Consider the following 23499-nt stretch of genomic DNA (forward strand, 5'->3'; position numbering starts at 1 on the left):
CAGTAGAGCATTCCCTGAGGCAAGCCTTCAGCTCAGCTCAGGTCTGGTCACAGCCACATTGCTCTCCAGAGAGCTTGAACCACCATTTTACTTGGCCTCAGGACTGTGAGGGTTGTCAGGTCTCCTCGTCCTCACCAAAACTTGATCCCAGATTTTTCCCATTTTTTCCAAATTATTATAATAGTTAACATTGCATTTCCCTAAAAACAAGTGAGAATAAAATCTTTTCATGTGTTTGTTGCCCTTTTGAACTTCCTCTTCTGAAATTGCCTGTTCACCTGCTTTTTAAGTTTGGTTGATTGTCTTTTTCTGATAAATTATATGTATAGAGACTCTTTATTTTGAATACTACCTTTGTTGATTGACTTCGAGGATTCTGAGTACTTTCCCTAGGCTCTTACTTGTCCCTTCACTTCATTTATGGTGACTTTTTGGCACACTGTAGCTTTTGAATTGTAAACTACATAAATGTATGTTTTCTTTTATAGTTTGTGCTCTCTGATCCATATTTAAAAATCCTTCCTCATCCCAGTGTCAAAAAGATGTGCCTTCCATATTTTGTGCAGAGAGATTTAAAGTACGGTGAATTATCTGTTTCCTTAATGCATTGGGAGTTGATGCATGGTGTTGGAGAGAGGGTGTCTGTTTTGTCTTTATCCCCCTGTTGAGCTCACCTGGTCTTTCCCTCCACTTACCCTTTCCTGCTGTGTACCACATGCCCTTACCATAAGGGACTCCAGAGTCTCCTTCTATGCTCTTGTTCCTTAGGTAGATTGAGTAGCTCTACATAAAGACCATATTATTTTAGTTATTCCACCTTTATATCAGATCTTAAAATCTGATAAGCCTTATTATGTCTCTTTAAAATTACTTTGGCCATTCTGGATCCTTTCTTTTTTATTTTAAAATAGGTTTATTATGATATATATATGGCATACTAAATGTGCCTAAACCATAAATGTCATGAAACCAACAAATCAGTGTAAAGTGAACACACCTGAGACCCATGCATGCTAGAGTCCTACCAGCCTCTGAAGCCTCTTGGCGCCCCTCCCTCCTGTGACTCCTCTCCTAGGACATATGGTCATCACCCTCATGCTCCCTTCCTGGTTTTCCCACTTTATTTATATATAGTTCAGATCAATCCATTTACAAAAGTGGAAACATATAATGTATACATTTTTTTGTCTGCATTGTTTCTCCCAACATTATGTTTTTAACACTTAACCTTTAAATATTCCAAATGCATTTTAGAGTTGTCATTTAAGTTCCAACAAAAAACCCTAGTAAGATTTTATTTTGGGGACACTTGGGTGGCTCAGTCAGTTAAGCGTCTGACTCTTGATTTCGGCTGAGGTCGTGATCTCACAGTTTGTGTGATCGAGCCCCACGTGGGGCACCACGTGCTTAACAGCAAGGAGCCTGCTTGGGATGCTCTCTCTCCCTCTCTCTCTGCCCTTCCCTCCTCATGCTGCTCTTTCAGTGTCTCAAAATGAACAAATAAACTTTAAAAAAAAAGATTTTATTTCAAACTATATTGAATTTATATCTTAATTTGGTGAAAATTAGTATATTAACAATTTGGTAAATTCCTATTCATGGATATGATGCCTTTATTTATTACTAGGGGTTTTTTTTATGTGCCTTTTTATAGTTTTTTAGTTTTCTTTATAACAATTTGCTGTTCTGCAGAGAGTTCATTGTTTCTCCTTTCTAGGCTGTCTATATTTTATCTCCAGTTATTTTTAAGGACTTCTTTCTTTGTTTCATTACAGTGAATCTAGATATCAATTTCCTTTTGTTGTCCTTCTTGGACATTTCCAATCTGAGATTTGAATTCTTTATTAATTCTGGAAAACTCTTTTAACTATTATCTCTTGAAGTAGAGTCCCCCTCTCCCTGCACCTGCTCTGTTGTCTTCTTCTGGGCCCTCTGTGAGGGCCTGTCTCCTCTGTGTGGAATCTCATGGGTAGAACCCCAGGCCTCCCCTCTGGGCTTGCTCTGCCCACTTTAGAGCCTCTTTGATTCGTGCCCCACAGAGCTCTTACCTTCTCCCTGTGGAGGAGAGTAGGCACGAGCCACACTGAGGTGGCGGGGGGGGGGGGGGGGGGGGGGGGGGGGGGGGGGGGGGGGGGGGGGGGGGGGGGGGGGTGGCATGCACCATGCTGGGTGGGGCAGGAGGCCAGACCGCTTCTCCCACAGAGTGAAGTAGTGCCCCTTTCACCCCCACCTGCCTCTGATCCCTGAGCCTGTCTGAGCTCTGAACCACCTTGCCAGCATTTGGATTTACCTTTTCTCCCCATATGCCAAGGTATTTTATAATTCCTCAATGTGTTTTCCATTTGGTTTAGTGTAGTTCAGGATTACAGATGCTTTCTAGTTTCACTGAATGTGGAATTTGTTTGTTTTCATTTTCTATGTTGTTCTGTAGCGTTGTTGAGAAAAGTGACATGGAAATTATTTGAAACCAAAGCTCCTCTGCCTTCACTCTTCCCTCTACTCCAGTCTGTCTTTGGCTCCTACCACTGCACCACAGCTGTTCCTAGAAGGTTATCAGATGCCTCCATTTTGCCAAGTCCAACGGTCATTTTCCTCCCCGTCCTACTTGAACGTGGCGGAGCTGTGTGGTTCATCACCAGCTGTTCCCAGCCTAAAACACTGTTCTCTTTGCTTCAGTGATGCTGAGCCCTCCTGGTTTTCCTCCTGTCCCCTGAAAGCCCTTCTCAGATCACGGCACTCGCTTCTCCTACTCGGTCCATCCACAGAATATTGCTGGGTTGAATCCTAAGTGCTCTTCGCCCTTTTGTTCGTCCCGCACCCTTGCTATTATCTCATCTAGTCCCATTGCTTTAACCGCTGTCAGTGCCTGTGACCTCTAAATCTTTAGCTCTGCTAAGTTTCCCCCTAAAGTTCCAGGTCTGTCTATCTAACTGCCCAGTCAATATCACCACTAAGATTTCTAATAGACGTTCCCAGGCTCACTCCTGCATCACATTTGCTGTTTTCACTGCCTAAAATGTTCTTCCTCCAGTTCTTCGAATCACTGGCATCCCATTATCCTGAAGGTATTTGCTCAAATGTCACTTTCTCCAAAGCTTCCCTGACATCTGACCTAAAGATCGTCCCTTCTCCAAGCCACTTTATTTTGTCTCCTTCACAGAACGTATCTGGAATTGTTGTGTTTGCTCATTTACTGTGTATTCTCCATGTTGGCCACTGTACCTCCATGAGAGTACGATCTTGTTTACCTTGTCTTCTACTGTCCCCTGAGTGCCTAGAACAGTGCCTGGTGTATACTAGATGCTCAACAAATCTTGCCTACTTAATTGATTTAAATTTTATGAAGAAAATATTAAAGTGTACTTTTCTCCTATTAGCATATTATCAGTTATGTTCTAATTTGGTGTGAATAATCTCTTATCCTAAGAATCAAATTCACAGAATTAAATATTTTTTTTACTAAAAATTTTTTAATATATACTTATTTTTGACAGAGAGAAACAGAGCACAAGCAGGGGAGGGACAGAGAGAGAGGGAGACAGAATTTGAAGCAGGTTCCAGGCTTCAGAGCCCAACGTGGGGCTTGAACTCACAAACTGTGAAATCATGACCTGAGCCGAAGTTGGACACTTCACCTTCATTGCCCAGGAGCCCCTAAAGATTTTTTTTTCTTTTTTTTTTACAAAGGAATTGCCATACTCATTTAACTTAGAAAACCAAGAGTCTTTAGACATCTATTACCATATGAATTACCTTAAAGATATGAGTTTTGTAGGCTTGGCTGTGAATAGAATTATTAATTACTATTGGCGAGGATTTTAAAACTAGAAAAATCAGTACTTGAAAAATGTACTAGAACACTATGTAAATTTTAAATTGTCTTTATTTTCTGATAATTTTTTAAATTTTATTTTAAAGAACACACGCAGAAGCTGGGGAGAGGGATAGAGAGAAAGGAGGGGAGAGAGAGAGAGAGGAAAGAGAGAATCTTAAGCAGGCTCCATGCTCAGCACTGAGCCTGATGTGGGCACCCGATCCCATGACCCTAGGATCATGACCTGAGCCAAAATGAAGAGTTAGACATTCAACCAACTGAACCACCAGCCGCCCCTGTTTTCTGATCAATGTATTACATGGCTGGATTACACCCTTAAAGTTGTTTTCTGCCAGTGTCTCTCTTTGATGGCCATCTGCCAATAAGAGTAACCACAGTGCTAGTATAGTGTGAAAGTGTTTTGATAACCAGGTCTTATATAGCTTCTTTTTTTAAAAGAAAATATTGCTTTTAAAATATTTTACCAGTACTTTGAGTGTTACGTGGTTAGAATTTTGCTGTCTCTTCTAGCTTTAAAAAAACAAATTTGTTTACTGAGTAAATTTTTGTTGATTTGTACTGCTTATCATTCAGCAACTTGGTAGGATTTTGGTTATCACCTGGCACTGCTAAAATGATGAAAAATACGATCTGAAATACCTGTGGTTATTGATTTCTGTGTTAAATATGTTCTTTAACATTGCTACAGTGAAACAACCCAGCTGGACTTTCCTCTTTCAGATATCAGGCATCTGCTACAACAGCAAAATGTTTCAAGTTCACCGGGTTCTCTACGTTCCCAGCTGGATGGCAAAGTTCTTTTCCCGGACACTTGAGCCCATCTTCTCATCTTCAGAACCCACGGCCGAAGCCAGAGTCGGAATGGGGGCCACAGTGGACATCCAGAGACAGCAGACGATGGAGTTGCTGGACCGGCAGCTGATGCTGTCTCAGTTTGCCCAAGTGAGAAGACAGAGGCAGCAGGTGAGCGACAAGATAGGGATCCGCAGAAGCTCTCAGAGGCCTGGGTGTGCTTGCCTCTATGGCTGTGTGTGCAGGAGAGAGGATATTTCAGTCCTGCAGGTCAAAGTGTGGATAATTTGACGTTTTCCCAGGTGGGATGTAGGTCTCAGATAGTGGCTATTCTCGGGGTTTTTTAAAGGTAAAAAAATAAATGGCAGCTGAAAGACTGGTCAAACTGGACGTTCTTGTTCCACTTCTATTAGATAAACGTTATTTCTTAGAGAAACACCAACCTAGTTAACAAGACGTGATATTTATCTGTTCTTATGATCTTGTAAAAGCCACAATGTCTTCCTGTTAAAGTGCTTATTATCATGTGCTCCGGGGTGAAGAGCACATTTAAAACTTCTTGATTTTCCTTGGTTGAAATGGAGAGAAGACGGAGGTAAGAAAATTTCAGGGGAACAACCAGTGAATCACATAAATTCTGTTTTTGTAGGCTTGGTATCAATCATCAGGGAATATTGAGCATTTATCTACAAACACTGCTGTATTCAAACACTCTCTTAGCACACTTGTCTTTCAAGGGTTACTATCTATCAGCCAAAACCTCATACCTGATCTTTCTTCGCCATTCTGTGAGCCAGCGCAGTGAGTGGGCTCTTCATTTCTTGTCTCCATCTTTACCTTCTGGGGTATGAGAGAGGATACTGTTCTCTCCTGCCATCTCTCTAGCTCCTGCCTTCACTGGGTGTGAGAATTAGGTCTGCAGGCCTCACACTGGTCTGGAGAAGTGAGATCGAGTGTGGCATCTGGTGTCCCATTGGAGATGTCAGTCCCAGAGTCTGTATCTGGGGTAGAAGAAGGGGCCCCTTATTAACAGGCTGAGTCCACTGGTGAAAGAGGGAAGCACAGGTTGTTCCCCAGAGATGTATTTGAACTTGAGATGATTCTGAAGCATACAACAAAGATACCTGCGATGTATCTGTGTGTTAAATGCAGAGAACAGACCTCCCTCTTAGAGAGGTCAGAACTGGAGGTATAGATCTGGAGTCAGCTCTGTAGGGTCGAGAGATGAAAGCAAGGTGCTAGATGAGTTCTTTAAGAGAATTACGTCCACGATGAACATAGGCTATAGACAAAGCTTTGTATGTAGCAAGAGGAGGAGCTGGATCCTTCAAGGAAACAGAAGGAAGAATGAAAAGTATGGGAATTCAGAATAATCAGTGTCCCAAAAATGAAGTCATTGCGAGTATAAATATGTTCCAGGCAGAACGGGCAGAGCTGTGAGGGAGAGAAAGACATAGGGTACCATTCTGAGGGTACGATTCTGAGGTTTCTGGCTTAGGTAATGGGATGTAATAGATCGATGACAGCACCATTTCACCATCATCTGAAGAGCAGATTTGGGGGAAATAGATCTACTGAGGTGCCTTCAGTATGCCTGGACTCCCTGTCAGGTAGCTGTGGACCTTGTACTCATGAGCAAGCCGGGGAAGGTACATTGCTCAGCTGGGCATCCCCAGGCACATTTTTGTGCATGAAGTTTCTCAGACAACATTGTCAGGATTGGCATCTTTTGGGGGAGGGGTGGTGAAGGACAAAGGGTGGCTGAACAGCAGTTATGAAGAGGGTCTGAGCCAGCCTTACAGAGAGCTGTGGAACAGAGAGAGCCCCAGATCCGGCCCAGGAGCTGAACCATGGAACCTCCACCGGTCAGTCACTGGGTACAGATTGCAGGTCTCGGGCCAACTGGCTGTCAGATGGACACCATCCACAGAGGGTGCATCCCTGGAGAGGTGTCAGCTGCCGGCACCCCCACAGCAGGAGGGCGGAGCCTTCAGTCCTGGGGGAGGTGCGGGCTGGGGGGGGGGGCGGACCAAATTATCCACCCCCTGTGCCCTTTGCATCCTCCTGGTTCACGTAGTAAGTTCTTGGAGCAGCTCTCCCCAGATTCCAGCGATGCTCTTTTCCCAGGAGAAACCTTCAAGAGGAGGGTTAGCAGGACATACTTCACCCCCTTCTGCTGCAGCTGGTCTCCAGGCCACACTGGTCATCGTCTCCCTCCACTACTTCCCATTCCACTCTCAGCTGAAAGGCACACTTGGTGAAGTGACATGGAGCCTCATCCCTGTGGGGTCTGAGTCCCTGTCACCATGCCTTTCTCGGGCTGTGTCTGCTGCCCTTGTCTATCTATTTACTGTAAACCTCGGGGCAAGGGAGTACCAAGTGATGTCCTAGTGCAGCACCTGGTGCTGCACATATTTTTCCCTCCCACTTTTTGTCCCCCTGTCTGTGCCTTTTCCTGAGGATTAGGGCTAATTAATCCTGCCATGGTGGTGATCTATTTCCTTGCCTGCTGGTCTTTTGGCACACAAGCCCAGAATGACTGGGCCACAGCTGTAACTCCAGATGTAATGGCCTCTTACTGTGTCCCTGGTGGAAGCATTCCACTCCTGGGCAGCACATTCTCTAAACCCACTGAGTCTAGAGTTTCAGGGGCAGGAAGCCGGATTCCCAAGTGGGTCACTGGGTAAGAGGGTAATCAGGGTTCCATCCCCTCCTGTCTCTTATTTCCAAGATCCAACTGTAGGGGACGCAGCCCCGGATAGCGGTTGTTGATTTAGGGTCTGCACTGTATGCTGGGGCCAAGAGTGCTGTCCTTGTGGGGCATCCTCTCCAAACTGGCATTTCACTTACACCTTCAACTGGCTGTCTCATTGATCTGGCAAGGTGGCAGCTCCCAGGTCATATGATATGTGAGGGTCACTGCATCCCGTGGTCTTTTTGCTGCTGTACATACTTTGTTGTAAGTGGCCTTGTGGTCTGATGTGATGTTAGTTGGAACCCTGGTCAGTAGATGAAACTTCTGTAAACCCCACAGATAGTGATGCTGGTTGACAGAAAAGGCAGACAGACCTATAACCTGAATATGTGTCGATTTCAGTTAAGATTTGCTGCCTTTGGGGCGCCTGGGTGGCTCAGTTGGTTAAGCGGCCGACTTCGGCTCAGGTCATGATCTCACGGTCCGTGAGTTCGAGCCCCACATCAGGCTCTGTGCTGACAGCTAAGAGCCTGGAGCCTGTTTCGGATTCTGTGTCTCCCTCTCTCTGACCCTCCCCTGTTCATGCTCTGTCTCTCCCTGTCGCAAAAATAAATAAAACGTTAAAAAAAAAATTAAAAAAAAAAAAAAAAGATTTGCTGCCTTTATTATAGTTGCTCAAGCTGCCATAACCGAGTACCACAGACTGAGTGGTTTAAACAACAGAAAATTTTTTTTCTTATTGTTCTGGAAACTAGAAGTCCAAGGACAAGGTGCTGGAAGTTTGGTATTTGGAGAGGATTCTCCCTGGCTTGCAGATGGCAACCTTCCTATTCTGTCCTCATGTGGCCTTGCCCCAGAGTATGCGTGCTCCTGGCATCTCTTCTTATGAGGACATGAGTCCTGTTGGATCAGGGTCCCACCCTTAGGACCTCATTTAACCTTAATTACCTCTGTAAAAGCCCTGTCTCCAAATACAGTCACATGGGGGATTAGGAACTTCAACTATGAATTTGGGGGTGGGCACATTCCAGAGAGAAGGGCCCGGTGCAGTCAGTCTCGCACTGACTGTTGCTTCTTCTCGAGGGATGGTGTATGAGGGCTCGGTGTTGGTGTCTGTTGCCGTCAGTAGCTGGTTCACCCTTGAAGCGAGACAGGGCCTCTATCTCTGCCCTCATGGCCTCTGTGTCCACGTGCCAACCCTGGGGTGGCCGGTGATAGAGGCTGGCTCATGTCTGTTGGCTGAGTCACTCTGTCCCCCTCTTCTGTGGAGGAGGTTTCTGATAGATAAGACTTCAGCATTATTTTGGAATGTTTGTTTCAGTGTATTCATTTTTATTTCTTTTGCCTTGTTCTGTCATATTTCCTCTCACTGCCTGGCAGTGACTTAGTGCTCTCTGTCACCCACCCCCTGTGGGCCTCACTTGGCTCTGGGGTTAGAGTCGGTCGGTCATTACTGGAAACTCTGAGCAAGACTGGTGGGTACTCTGTGGGCACAAGCGAAGTGAAAAACATGTCCTTTCCCTTAACGAATTTGTGATCAACTTCAGGGAGCTTGGGCAGACAGACTGAATGAGATAAAACCCGGGAACAACGGTACACTGGCCTGAGTTCCCGGAGCGGTAAGGTGTCTGAGAAGAAGTGCCGTCAGTGCAGCCTGAGACTGTGTGGGTTCAGGGCCTGGAAGGATCAGCAGGACTGGGTGGGCTGACACGAGGCAGATTATCCCCTGAGCAGAGGACTAGCATGCACATGATAGAGGCCTCTTGACTGAGGCGTGGAGGGCACATAGTGAGAAATGGGAAGTCATGCTGCACTTGTAATGGAGGGAGGGCTGTTTACACCTGACAGCAGATTTGGGTTTTGACATAGGAGGCTGTGAAAAGCAGTTTAGCTGGTAGTAAAGGTAGACAGTGTTCTAGAAAAACCCATCTTCTTGCAGTGCATATGGTGGAAGGGAGAAAGGGGAGAGCAGGGAGGAGGAGACAGATAGGAGGCCATCTTGAAATTCAGCTCTGGGGGCACCTGGGTGGCGCAGTCGGTTAAGCGTCCGACTTCAGCCAGGTCACGATCTCGCGGTCCGTGAGTTCGAGCCCCGCGTCAGGCTCTGGGCTGATGGCTCGGAGCCTGGAGCCTGTTTCCGATTCTGTGTCTCTCTCTCTCTCTGCCCCTCCCCTGTTCATGCTCTGTCTCTCTCTGTCCCAAAAATAAATAAAAAACGTTGAAAAAAAAAATTAAAAAAAAAAAAAAAAGAAAGAAATTAAGCTCTGTGAGCGCCACGGACAGGATGAGGGTAGTCTCCTCATTGAGCTCTTCTGACTCCCTCTTGTTGCCTAAGGCTCAGTCATCCCAGTAGGGGACCCCCAGTCCCTCCAGTCCACCCCATTAAGCTCCAGCTCAGATCTAGATTAGGACCAGACTCTTCTCCCCTGGGCTCCACACCTAAACCTCCCACCACCTACTGGGCATCTCCACTCACATGCTCCACAGGCACCTGATGCCTTCCATTTCTTTGCTGAACTGGCTTCTCCTCCTCACTCCTTCCCCTCACAGAGAGCACCATCACCTGCCCAAAGACCTGAGCCAGGACATCTGGCTTCACCCGAGAGAAGGAAAGCTGTCACTCCCTCTCTGCATCCCACCTGGAGATCTGCATCACCTCCCTGTCCCCACCCAGCCCCCCCCCCACTCGTTCCCCAGAGTGATCTCTTTGACGCCACCAATCTGACCATTTTGCTCCACCCAACCCCTTCTGAAGCCCTTTATGGTTTTTAAGGTCATTAACATTCATTACTCAGAGCCCTTCCATGGCCTCCCTCAGCCCCACACACAGCCTTAGGGTAACCTTGCTCAGCTGCTTGCAGTGTGTCAGAGCCCCACTGTTTCTCACTGCCTGCCTTCACTTCTGCCCCTTGCTCTGCCTACAACAGACATCCCCATGCCAGCTTCCCCACCCCAGCACACACACAAGGTCTGCCTGCCTAACTCCTTTTACCCCCGTGTCCCTTGCAGATATCACCTTCTCTGGGAAACCTGTTGAGCCTCCCCTGTCGGCTCTGATTATCCTCTCTCTGTTCCTACAGCCTCTGGGTGTCTCTTTCATGGCGCTCAACCTCACTCTTGGGTGACTTCCCTGTCTCTACCAGTAGTGTGTCTCAGGGGTGGGTGGAGACTTTTTCTTTGTATCTCCAGTATGTGAATAATGCTTGGCACATGTTGGGAACTCACATATTTAGGGAATTAATGACTAAATATGTGTATAATCAGTATTTACAGAATTAATGTACTGAGGCCAGCTGAGTACAGGTGAATAGTCAGGGTTGGAAAGTATACAAATAACCTCTAAGAGGACAAGTGTGAAGCAAACCATTAAAGACACCCTGACACAGGGTGTCTGGGTGGCTCAGTCGGTTAAGCATCCAACTCTTGATTTTGGCTCAGGTCCTGGTCTCGTGTTTCGTTAGTTTGAGCCCTGGATGGGGCTCTGCTGACAGCTCGGAGCCTGCCTGGGATTCTCTCTCCCTGTCCCTCCACCCCTCCTAGGCTCGTGTGTGTGTTCGCTCTCTCAAAAAATAAAATAAACTTTAAAAAAATAAATAAATAAAAATGTGACTCACTTATTAAAAAAAAAAAAAAAAAAAAAAAAAAGCTATCCTGAGATCCACGTGCCCAGAGCACAGAGAGGAGAGGAAGAAGGAAAGCATTTCCAGGGAGGTGAGGAGAAAACCAGAGAGAAGACAGTGTTTGAGGGGTCATGGGAGAGCGGGTGTTCAGATTCAGGTGCCACCCATCCCCACCCCTGCAAATTAAAAGCCAAGCAGAGGGGCATCTGGGTGGCTCAGTCAGTTGAGCATCCAACTTCAGCTCAGGCCATGATCTCACGGTCTGTGGGTTCAAGCCCCACATCAAGGGTTCAAGCCCCTGGAGCCTGCTTCAGATTCTGTGTCTTCCTCTCTCTCTGTGTCCCTCCCCCACTCGTGCTCTCTTTCTCCCAAAAATAAACTTTATTTTTTTAATTTTTTAAAAAATCCAAGCAGAGATAGAAAAAGACCCCGAGACTCAGAAAGAATTGGTTCACTTTTGAAAGGAGTGTCCTTGGGAATGCAGCACAGAGCAGCCACCTGTGGATTGGAGAAACAGCATCCCTTCTGTCTGATCCACTGGCCTAATTCTGGGACACAGCTGTGGTCATCACAGCTCCATTCGCCCAAGTTTACACCACTGAAAACACTTTTAGAATGCTCTGTAGCGTCTACAGATTGCACGGCTCTAAAGGACAACGAACAGTGGGGAGACTGTAGACCTTGCTTCATCTAAAGATTGAGACCCGAGCACTCAGGGGGTCAATGTGTAGTGTCCTTACGTCCTTACGATGTGATCTTTCTGGAGCCTGCCATGGTGGTTACTGCCAAAAAGCCCCTGGATGGTGGTCTCGAGGACTTGTAGCTGTGATTGCTGAGTTCACCACATGGTAAGGCCCCAGTCCTTCCTTGTGGTTCTCCTTGCCCCCCACACCATAGCCTTCCCACTTCTGCGTGCATCCGTGTGGGCCAGGGTGTTAGGTCCACCGTGACTCCACTCTCAGATTCTCTCCTCTCCCCCTGCACCACAGAGGCGCTGGCCGTGTGGCTGGTGATAGCTCCTAGTCATTTTGGTACCTGCAGCTGCAGATCATTTTTCCATTCGGGGCCATCACATAACTTTTCACAAGTTTGTCTTTTATTCATTCATCCAATAGTAGGGTGAACTCTTGAAGGCCAGGAGCTGTGTGTTTTACGTATTTTTGTCTCTCTTGGTCCTACTGGAGCGTGTAGCCCCGAGGGACTAAAGGACACTCCTCTGACCCTTAAGAGGTCTGCAGCTCCACCAGGAGAGGGTAGATGACTCAGTCCCAGGTGCTGAGCTACTGCTGGAGTTTGTATGCAGCAAAGCGAGAGTCCTGACCTCCCTGTGTGGCTGAGGGAATCTTGAAGACACCCACTTTCAGGTAGGCGTTTCAGGCCCAGGGAACCTTGTGAGAAATCAGAGGGGCTCAAAACAGCTGGGGGAGCAAAAAGCAATTGCATTTGCCTGAGCACAGGTTTCCCTAAGAGGCAGTGAAAGGTGAGGCTGGGGAGAACGCAGAGGCCGAGAGAGAGGGGGTCTTGGGGGCCACATGAAAAGTTATTTTTCCTTTTGTTCTAGAAGTAATGAGTCCGTGAAGCCTTTTAAGCAGGAGATCAGGTTAGGGTTTTTTTTTGTTTTGTTTTTGTTTTTGTTTTTAATGTTTATGTTTGAGAGGGAGAGAGAGAGAGTGCGAGTAGGGCAGGGGCAGAGAGAGAGGAAGACACGGAATCCGAAGCAGGCTCCAAGCTGTCGGCACAGAGCCCGACTCGGGACTCCAACTCACAAACCGCAAGACCATGACCCGAGCCAAAGTCGGACGCTCACCTGAGCCACCCAGGCGCCCCTAGGTTTGTTTTTAAGGAGGATTATTTGGGCCAAAATCTGAGCGATCAGTGGAAAAGGTGATGCTGGAGGAAGAAGACCAGCGGGGAGGTGATGAGGACTCTGTGTTTTCAGGGTATTCATGGTGGCGAAACAGAGCAGCCTCACTGAATGCTAGTGAATGGCCACAGTCAAGCTTTACAGGGCCTCTGTGCGTTCACACCTCCAGGGAAGTCACTGAAATTCCTACAGTCGTGAGCATCTGAACAGGGTTGCTGCACGTGTTCCCATGGCTTTTGGGCTTATTGTTCCCTCTCTGCAGTCATGAGAGAAGAAACCCACGTGCTCACAATAGAAAATCCTCGGAATGTAAATGAAGGAGCAAGGAATTTGCAGTTAAGGGATCAGCCCTGGGTGACAGGAAGCTCTGTACACTACCTAATAGCGTTGTCATGAGAATAAAGTAATTTCTACAAAATTACTTCACGTACCAGAAAGATCTATCAGATATTAGTTGTTATGATCTTATTCATTGGACCTCTGCTGTCTGGCTCTCAGGAAGTTTGGAGAGAGAGTTCTGATTCAGCAGCTAAGCTGATAGTTCCAACTCTTAAAAACTTGGAACCTTGGGGCGCCTGGGTGGCTCAGTCGGTTAAACGTCCGACTTCGGCTCAGGTCATGATCTCGTGGTCCGTGAGTTCGAGCCCCGCATCGGGCTCTGTGCTGACAGCTCAGAGCCTGGAGCCCGTTTCAGATTCTGTGTCTCCCTCTCTCTGACCCTCCCCTGTTCATGCTCTGTCTCTCTCTGTCTCAAAAATAAATAAACGTTAAAAAAAAAAACTTGGAACCTTTAGAACAAGAGTCAGTAGGCCATGGCCCCTGGGCCAAACCCAAAGCTAAGAATGGTTTTTTGCATTTTCACTGGTTCTGTAAGTACCTGCATAGTGTCTTCAGTTTTGCCTCTGGGTCTTCAAAGCCTAAAACATTTACTGTCTGACCTGTCATTAAAAGCAAACAAACAGACAAAAAACTTTGCCAGCCCACTGCTCTAGAAGATTACGTAGCCAATAGCTTTCAAAGCAAAGTTTTACCAAGAAGTCTTCGTTCTGTCTGGATCTTGATCGTCTGTTATTTGTGTGACCACCATTTTCTCTCTTGGCTGATGATGATAATGCCATTATATGCCACAATGTAAACTTGGTGATTGAACTTTCCAGAAGGTACCTCTGTAAAATCTCCATTTCCCTTAGAAGCAAAGTTAAGGTGAGGCCCGCTATGAATGCATCATGCTTGGTGGAAGCCAAGTGAGAGTTTTGTCAGCAACACAATGGAGTCAGTCATTTGGCACTAATTTCTTCATTAGCTCTCCACTTCTTTTGGCTTCCAGTGTTTCCTGGATGATTAGCACCTCTGTTTTCAGTAACAAGCAGTCTGTTTGACCTGCAAGGAGAGAAGATGTTGGTGGCTATAGCAGCTCCCCATTATTCACTCATGCGTTTCAGTTATTTTCGTGGTGTTCAGTTAAACTGAACTAGATACATTCTCTCACCCTCGCATAGTTACCTTTTGTGGCTGTGAAAATTGTTTCTCTCGTTATCCACCCCAGCAACAGTTGATAGGTAACATCTAACATAATGCGTTATTATGACTCATATCTGCCTTGTAAATCATGGTAGTTTCTATCATTAATCAAGTATTTTTAATTTAGTAAAATATATTTAGTTTATTAAAAGTGCTCTCAAGTTCTCAATGTGTTTTTTAAGTTTTAATAGCTTTATGGAGGTCGACTTCACATACATTATGATTCATCTACTTAAAGTATACAATTCAGTGATTTTTAGTATATGCACAGAGTTGTACAACCATCACCACATTCAAGTTGAGACCATTTTTTTTACCCCAAAAAGAAACTGCCCAGTAGAAGTCACTTGCCAATCTTCCCATATCCCTAGGCCTAGGCATATTTGGTAGTCTGTTCTCTATAGATTTGCCTATTCTGGGGGTGCCTGACTCGGTCAGTCAGTAGAACATGAGACTCTTGATCTCAGGGTCATGAGTTCAAGCCCCATGTTGGGGGCAGAGATTACTTAATAAAAAAAAAAAATTGCCTATTCTGGACAGTTCATACACTATCTGGTCCTTTGTGACCAGCTCATCCATATTGCAGTATGCATGCTTGATGTGTTTAAATAGCAGGACCCATCTAGTAGACCTTTATGCTGGCAGGTGCCATCTCATCGAATGAGTTTCTGTCATTGCCCCTTCATCTGGCTGGGTCTCTAAGCTTCTTACTCATCTCTTGGCCCCACCAGCACTACAGTTTCCATTAACACTTACTTTCCACAAAATATATTTAGTAGTTCAGCCAGGCTCTGGGGAGTGTCACAGTGACCAAGACAGCATGATCCTTCCTCTCCCTGAGCTGAGAGTAGAACAAAGACAATTATAATAAAATGTCATGAGCACGCTTATAGGAGAAGCACCTAGCCTCACCTGTGGGGATTAAATAGTTTCTGGAGGAGGAACATTCTGCATGGAGCCCTGAAAACTATATACCTGTACCTTCACATGTGTGTGAGAATGTGTGTGTGTGTGTGTGTGTGTGTGTGTGTGTGTGTGTGTGTGTATGCAGCTGAGGGGTCCACCTTGAATCCAGAGGGAGCAAGTTCTCAGCCTAGATGAACCCAGGCCACTTTAAAGACAGCATGTGGTATACTTCTCAGCACTTTTCCTTTTTAGCTTTGCTCTTTCACTTTTTGGTGCAATTTGATTTAAAAACCATTCTTGTAAGGTTGCTGTGCTGCCTTGTCAACCAAGCAATCTAATCAGTTAGAGCTAGTTCTTTTATGACTTTTTTCTTTTATGAGTATGAAGTGTACAGCATCAGGTGTAGGATAAGTTACTATGGCTTAGCTGATAAAAATCTGCAAATTAAATGAAAATTAGGTGCAAGAACTCTATTTTCAAGTGAAATTAAAGCTAAGCTGTTGATGTCAATCTGTACCTCCTTGCAGAAACTGCTGTCACGGTTTTGGTGTTCTTCTAGCTGATCACACTGACCTTTTTGACAAAATTCAGAAGAGAAAGATAGGATCAAGCCAAATTCTAATCCCTTTCCAAGACTGACTCATTAAGTGACCTCGAGAAAATCATTTCTATTTTCCATTCTGCCTTGTGTCTTCATGAGAAAGAAGAATGTGGGACAGTCTCATGATGACATACTCAGTATTTTGGAGAGAGAGAAGGTATCAGCAATCCTAGTCTTTTTTATAACTTTTTTCTTTTATCTCTTATCAATCACTTTTTCAGACCACAAATGAATTTAGAGATGAACCCTGAAGCAGACATAATGTTAAGCAGGGGCATATTAGAAAAATCATCCTCCTAATTATTTGACAAATTTTTCCTCCCCCAAGAAAGCCATCCCCTTGGGTTTTTAAAACCAGAAAATGATTCTAGTCAGGAAGGATCCTTGGGGTACCCAGAAGTTTCTCAGGAAAAATCCTTCTGATCATCTTGAAAGGGCTTGAATTTCATGGAACCCACTCCACGTTCAGACCCAGCAGCCTGATTCTGCGGGTGACAGATGTGGTTTTGTGAATAAAGTAGCAGGAGCCCAGGAATTTCCAGAGTGGTGAGTAATGACTCTCATCTGAGATCATAACATAGATGAGTGATACTGAGATTTTTTTAAATCGTACTTTTTAAAATGATAGAGATTTATGCACGCATTTATGGAGGCTGGATTCCCAGGGTGGAAGGACGCTGGGCAACAGGCATAGTTGGTGGCTCAAAGCATGGGCTCTAGGCTGGGAGCGATTCTCTGCATGGGTTTCCTCACTCGGAGACTGTCCACGCTGCAGTTCTGGTAGGTGTGGTTGCTCAAGGAGCTCACAGTTCATTCCAGGTCCTTGATCAGTACGGTGACACTCGAGAGTAGTACAGGAGAGTATAAAATGGAGGCCCTTGACCAGTGTCTGTCTGCCCAGGAATCCCTCCTGCAGCAGCTCTGGCAGGTGGCCAATGGGCTCACTTTGAGCGAGAACTGCTTGGCTTCAAGATATTCTTTAATATATTGATTAGGAAGAGGCAACTCATAATTAGTTTAAGGATCATTTAGTCCAGCTTCCCATTTTACAGATGAGGAAACTTATACTCTATTATATTCTCTAAAATTGGCAACTTGACTGAGTTCTCTGGAAGTTGAGCAGAGAGAGAGAGAACAGTAAGGACTTGGATTGTCAACAAAGAGGCCAGTTACAGACACAAAACAAGGGCTGGGCACTGTACAGACTGCTGGGGGGAGGATAGAGGGACCAGGGGAGGGTGTTTCAGGGACAGACACACTTTGAGCAGACATTGTCTCAAAGAACACTGAGTGGAGGGAACATGCAGGAGAGAGTAGGAGATAATTTAGGATGGGTTTGGTTTTGGAGGACCTTCAAACAGGACAGAATAGTTGAGATATGATACAGTAAGATTTTCAGTTGAAGCAGTGGCATTGTGAAAATAAGGAAGTTTCACCTGGTGTACCAATTGGAGGGGAGCAGCATTGGTGACAGTGATGTCACTCACCTGCCCGGGTGCATATTGGATGGGTCGAAGTTGGTGACAGTGATGTCACTCACCTGCCAGGCCGTGTGTTTTGGATGGGGTAGCAGTTGGTGACAGTGATGTCACTTACCTGCCCGGCTGCGCATACTGGACGGGGTCAAAGTTGGTGACAGTGATGTCACTCACCTGCCCAGCTGTGCATTTTGGACGGGGTCTAAGTTGGTGACAGTGATGTCACTCACCTGCCCAGCTGTGCATTTTGGACGGGGTCGAAGTTGGTGACAGTGATGTCACTCACCTGCCAGATCGTGTGTTTTGGATGGGGTCAAAGTTGGTGACAGTGATGTCATCCAAGAGGCTGTTGGCTTAATCTCAGTGGAACAACAAGGATTTAAAAGTGGCAGATCCCCTCTGAAGGAAAAATCAGCATACTTGAGAACTGGCTGGATTTTCTGTACAAAGAAGAGAGTTGGGTCCAAGAGTCACCAGGCTTTCAGGATGCGACGCTAACATTAGGAGGGACAGTTGCCGCCCGCCCTGGCTCACAGCTCGTTGAAGGACAGGCAGGGGAGCGAGAGGTGATCACTGAAGACATGAAAATGGATGGCTTCTCTGTGGAGGTAAATGTAGAAAGAGGGGAAATCTTGAGTAACACCCAATCTCACTTTTAATAATGAGTTTCACCTCTTCTATCAAAATACTTACGGTAACAAGCACCAGCACTAATTTTAATTTTGACTTTTACTTAATAATTTTTGTTGAGAACTTAAGTGAAGGATTAAAAATAATGACCAGAACTTCTGCAGACAAACAAGGGGGAAAACAAGAGCTAGAATGCAGAGGTGAGTAATTTCCATACCGAAAGATGCTTTTAGTCCTGTGTTCAAGGAAGCCTCACTGAAGTCCTTGCCCTGTGCGGCCCTTACCGTAACTTGTGCTTGGTGCTCTCAAGCATGTAAATAAAACTAAGAGAAAACTCGTACAACGAGAGCTAGATGTCCTCTTCCTGCGCCAGATGTGCCCGGGGTGTGAGGGGGGACGTGTTGTCTCCCTCATACCGCCCTCACCACTGCCTCCTCCTCCCAGCCCAGGTGGAGCATTCTCATGCTCTGCCAAAATCAGAACCCCCACCCCGCAGAAAGCTGGGGACAGCTCTGATCCTGGCTTTCCCTGGAGGAAAAGGTGTCCATCCGAAGAGAGGGGTCGGCACACCAGCCTTCGGAAATGATGCCGGGCTGAGCACTCCCAGGCCACACCGGACCCTTGCCGTGGAGGGGAGGCAGCAGGGCGGACGGCCGAGCCGAATTCGGATCCTGCTGTTCTGCTTCCCAAGTCCTCCCCCTGCCCCGTCGGGAGCCTTGCTTTGTGGCAGCAGAGGGAGAATACGTCTCTTGAGTTTGCAGCTAAAGTTGAAATTAACTGTTGTTAAAACTGTACCCGTGTCTCAGGACAAGTAAGAGTGGCTGGGGTGGGAGCCCGGGGCCTCCTGAGAGAAATATCACTGTGGAACACACAAGACCTGGGGCGCACGTCTGGTGGCTCGGCGGCTCGTGCCCCGGGGACGTCGCTCCTCGCAGCCCTTCCTGATGACAGCCCCTCCCCTCACTGGGGAAGTGCCCTTCCCCTCACTGACACCCAGGCGGACACCCCTGGGCCTGCCCCCCCACCCCGACCTGAGAACGTGGCGGGCAGTGAGGCCGGGGCAAGAACAGAAGGGGGAGATGGGCAGAAAGGAGCGTACCTCAGGAACTTCTGCCTTCCGAGCCAGAGGCTCTGGAAACTGAGCAGAACGATGTGTTTTGTCTCCTGATCTTACTAGTGTGGAAAGTGCTCTCTGTTTTGCTGAGAAGAGTGGTATGAAATGAAGTATCTGAGCCCCCAAAACTGGTCAATAGCATAAACCACAAAGAAAAAGGAAAACCAAGAGCTGTGAAACTAGCCTGGGATTTTGTGCAAGTTTTCATCGAGTGTCTCTCCCTCCAGCTTGTTATTTTTCCCAACACCTGCTAAGACTGCTTGCTGCTGGACAGCACGGGAAGACACTAACACACTGTGGGCAGACGCAGGGGGGTGACACCGTAACACAATGTGGACAGGCTCAGGGGTGTAGCACTTCGGTTAAGCATCCACCTTCAGCTCAGGGCTCATGAGTTCAAGCGCCGCATCAGGCTCTGTGCTGACAGCTCAGAGTCTGGAGCCTGCTTTGAATTCTCTGTCTCGCTCTGTCTCTGCCCTTCCCCCGCTCACGCTCTCTGTCTCTGTCTCTCTCAAAAATATTTTTTAAAAAAAAGGCCAAAGTAACATGTAACAGAATTGAATGGAGGAGCCAATACGAGATGCCAACTATCTTCTGTTAGGTCCGACCTTTAAAAGATTCGCAGCAAAAGAAAACAGTGGCTTTCTTTTTGTGAATTGATTTCTTTTTTCATGTCCCTAAAGAATGTATCAGCCCTCATAGAAAACAGGTTTTGGAACACATTGTTATTTTTTGTAAAAATACATTATCTTAGCAAGTGATAAGTTTGTGATTGTTATTAATGAGTTAGTAAATATTTTAAGACTGATGAAAAGGCAACAGGGAACCACTGAAGGGTTTCTAAGTAGAAGAGTGACATGATGAGATTTGTATCTTAGGAAACTACTGTTGATGCAAGTGTGAAATAAGGCAGCGAAAGTGGGGTGGAGAGAAATGAATGGAGTCAAAGACACTGAGGAGTTACAGTTGACAGAGCCTAGTGGTCTGCCTTCTGCAAGTGGGTGGGGTGGGTATTGATGTCATTCCCCAGGATTGGGGACACAGGCAGAGGGGTGGGATTGAAGGTGAGTGTTATTTGGGACATGTGTCATTTAAAAGTTTTTTTTAATGTTTATTTTAATTTGAGAGAGAGAGAGTATGAGCGGGGGAGGGGCGGAGAGAGAGAGATACAGAATCCGAAGCAGGCTCCGGGCTCTGAGCTGTCAGCACAGAGCCCGATGTGGGGCTCAAGCCCACGAACCGTGAGGTCGTGACCTGAGCTGAAGTCAGAGGCTTAACCGGCTGAACCACCCGGGCGTCCCAAGGGACGTGTCATTTTAGATGTCTCTGAAACATCTGAGTGGAAGTGTCCAGGCAACAGTTGGGTATGTGGCTGTGGGGTGCACTAAAGCCCTAGGAATGCACAAGCACCTAGGGACAGAACGTGGAAAGAGAAGTATCCTAAACAGAACCTTCAGGGGCACTTGTATTTAAAGGATATAAGCAGGAGAAGATGGCTCAGAGAGAAGAGAGAAGGCCTGACTAGAGAGCTAGAAAGCCCAAGAAAGTGGGGTGCCACAGGAGCCGAGGAGGGAATGGCTGTAGGGTTCAGTCCCTCTGGGGTTTCCGGAAGGAAGCAGAAGTGGCTCCGTTGGGTCAAGCAAAGGGTGTAATTGGTACCCTGCAAGAAAAAGGAAAAAACTAATGGATAGAAGACCAGACTGAGCTTCTAGAAAGCAGAGCGTTGTCTTCTCTTCCTGGCCTCTTTGCCTAAGGTACTAGCAGGTACATTAGGAGACACTAGTCAGTTCTGTTGATTTTACCTTCACTGGTGCTACTAAAACAGACTGGTCTTTTCTGTCCTTGAACCTCACGGTAGGTCATCCCCATTGTAAATTGCTCACATTAAATGAATAGGTGTTTCCTGAGCATCTGTGGTAGAACTTCCCAGCCACTGGGTTATGGTCACAGATGGGCTGAGATATTGATCCCCTCAGCCCACAGGGCAGCTGGTGGCAAGCGGCTTTGGCTGTCTGTCCTGTGTGTCATGCAGATCAATCTCTGTGTGCCATGGAAAGTCTCGGTCTGTAACAGGGTTAGTAATTCCTTGTATGGGTGCCGCCTCACCTGTCTACCTGAGGCAGACGTCACCTCACAGTGTCATCACTCTCCCTGCTGAACCCACACCCTCCCTCTGAATCTTCCTGACACCGGTCCCCAGGCAGCTACAGACAGCACAGTAGAGAGAGGTGGTCCTGCTGCCTGTTTTACTCTTCAAAACGCAGCACACCGGTAAAGCCTTTCAGATCACCAAAGGATGCATTTTTTTTTTTTTCCCAGTGACCAACCTTTTTTTATTTTTCTTTTTTGAGAGAGAAGGTATGCCCTCACACATAGTGGGGGAAGGGCAGAAGGAAAGAGGGAGCCCTACATGGGGCTCCATCTCACGACTGTGAGATCGTGACCCGAGCCGAAATCACAAATGAGACACTTAACCAACTGAGCCACCAAGGCGCCCCATCCAGTGACCAGCCTTTTTAAAATAAAATGATGATGCTTCTGGAAAGAATTTAATTGTTCTAAACCATCACACTGACAATGTCCACTCTGTAATTGGTCTTCATTTTGCTCTTTGACAAAACACCTCCTTGGCTGGAGAATTGAGTTTAGGCTACACTGAGCCTAGAGCTGTGCCAGCCACCTAGGAGGGTCGTAGGGAGTTCCATTCTTACCCCATCGCAACCCTGTAGGATCCCACAGTCGAGTTGGGAAGACCAGAAGTAACACTGTAAGACATAATGCAAATATTAGATGGTAGTAATAGCCAATATATAATAAACTTTTAGAAGTTCTCAGACTGTGTTTTAAATGCTTTACTTGTATTAACTCATTTATTTCTTATAATATCATTATGAGATAAGTGCAGTTATTATTTCCATCTTACAGATGTGAAAACTGAGGCTCAGAGAAATTTTGTTTTAAACTAAGGCCTAAGGTAAGTGGCAGAGCTGGGATTTAAACCCAGGTAATTTGGCTTTAGAGACCGCTCTCAGTCACTCAGCTTCCTCTGCCTTTTTGCTCCTCTGTCATGACTCCTTAGCACCGCTTTGCCCCTTGAAGTAGGTGTAAACCTATGCTCAGCGCCCTGTTTTTGAACAGGTTGACAGTGGTTCTCCTCTCCATTGTTGAGATCATCCTCATCCTTTAACTGAGCCCCCATCCTCTTTGAAGTTTGACCCCCATGCTTCACCCTGCACCTTCCAAGCCCTTTAGCTGATGCCACTCAGCTTCCTTCTTAATTATATACCACCTTGCCTCCTGATTTTTCCCATTTCTGCATGTCTTGCCCTCCCCTGAGGAGGGCATGGGCCCCACATGCACCTGGCTCGTGCCCTCCCTTGGGAGCTGCCCATAGAAAGCCACTAGTGCGCTCCTTCAACCCAGCTTCTCAGTGTAGACGCTTCTCAGTATACACACCACCTGATCATCCCATCCTGAAACCTGCCAAAGCCTTTAGAGGTGCGGTTCTATTCCATGTGATGTCCACTTAATAAAACGTTACAAACTTTACTGTTCTCGACTGGAAAGTTAGTCTTTTTTTTTTTTTACAAGAAATTTTATTTGAAAATCTCCTTACCAACTAATAACAGATATTTCATAAAACGGTTGTTCAAAATGCAAGCTGTTTCCTTTTTCCTCTTTTAAATATGTGGTTATTGCTTTTGAAGAAGACAAAGTGAAGGAAATGTTTCCTGTTTGTAGAAGCTCATAGTTAACCTGCATCGAGAGCAGATTAGTGTCAAAACATCCTAGAGCCTAGAGCTCCTGTAACTTTCTGCTTTTTAAGCACTTTTTCACCATCACAGGAGCAGAGGGATTAGGGTTCAGTTTTGCCTTGCTGCTCTTCCACTGTCACTCCCTTTGAAGAAATAAAACGTTGCAGTTTCAACCAAAGGTTCATTGCCCTTCCCGCTGTCCTGCAGCCGGCAGGTGGTGTCTAAGGCCTGTGCCTGCTTGTGTCTATAGCACGTTTTTGTGGTAGAGTACCTCAACCTAGACACTATGGGCATTTTGGTCCAGACCATTCTTTGTGGTGGAGTCTGTCCTGAGCATTATAGGACGTCCCTGCAGCATCCCTGCTCGCTACACACAGCAGCACTACCATCTTGTCCCCCGCCTCCCAGCCCCTACCAAAAATGCCCCTAAGACATTTCCACATACTGCCTGGGGAGCAAAATCACCACTGGTATATATCCACAAAATAGTTTAAATAGTATACTGTTCTGGGGCGCCTGGGTGGCTCAGTCGGTTGAGCGTCCGACTTCAGCTCAGGTCATGATCTCGCGGTCTGTGAGTTCCAGTGCCGCGTGGGGCTCTGTGCTGACCGCTCAGAGCCTGAGCCTGTTTCAGATTCTGTGTCTCCCTCTCTCTCTGACCCTCCCCCATTCATGCTCTGTCTCTCTC

At 46.4% G+C, this 23499-nt stretch overlaps 1 protein-coding gene across 2 annotated transcripts in view; it reads left to right on the plus strand.

The window, feature by feature from the left end:
* Positions 1–23499, plus strand: part of UBAC2 (UBA domain containing 2) — a 173695-nt gene that overhangs the window by 132661 nt on the left and 17535 nt on the right. For both annotated transcript variants that reach the window (XM_043582266.1, XM_043582270.1), the window contains exon 7: positions 4556–4798. In XM_043582266.1, the coding sequence (XP_043438201.1) occupies positions 4556–4798 (243 nt within the window). The remainder of the gene's footprint in view (positions 1–4555; positions 4799–23499) is intronic.

Source organism: Prionailurus bengalensis, chromosome A1 (assembly GCF_016509475.1).
Source record: "Prionailurus bengalensis isolate Pbe53 chromosome A1, Fcat_Pben_1.1_paternal_pri, whole genome shotgun sequence".
Lineage (NCBI taxonomy): Eukaryota > Metazoa > Chordata > Mammalia > Carnivora > Felidae > Prionailurus > Prionailurus bengalensis.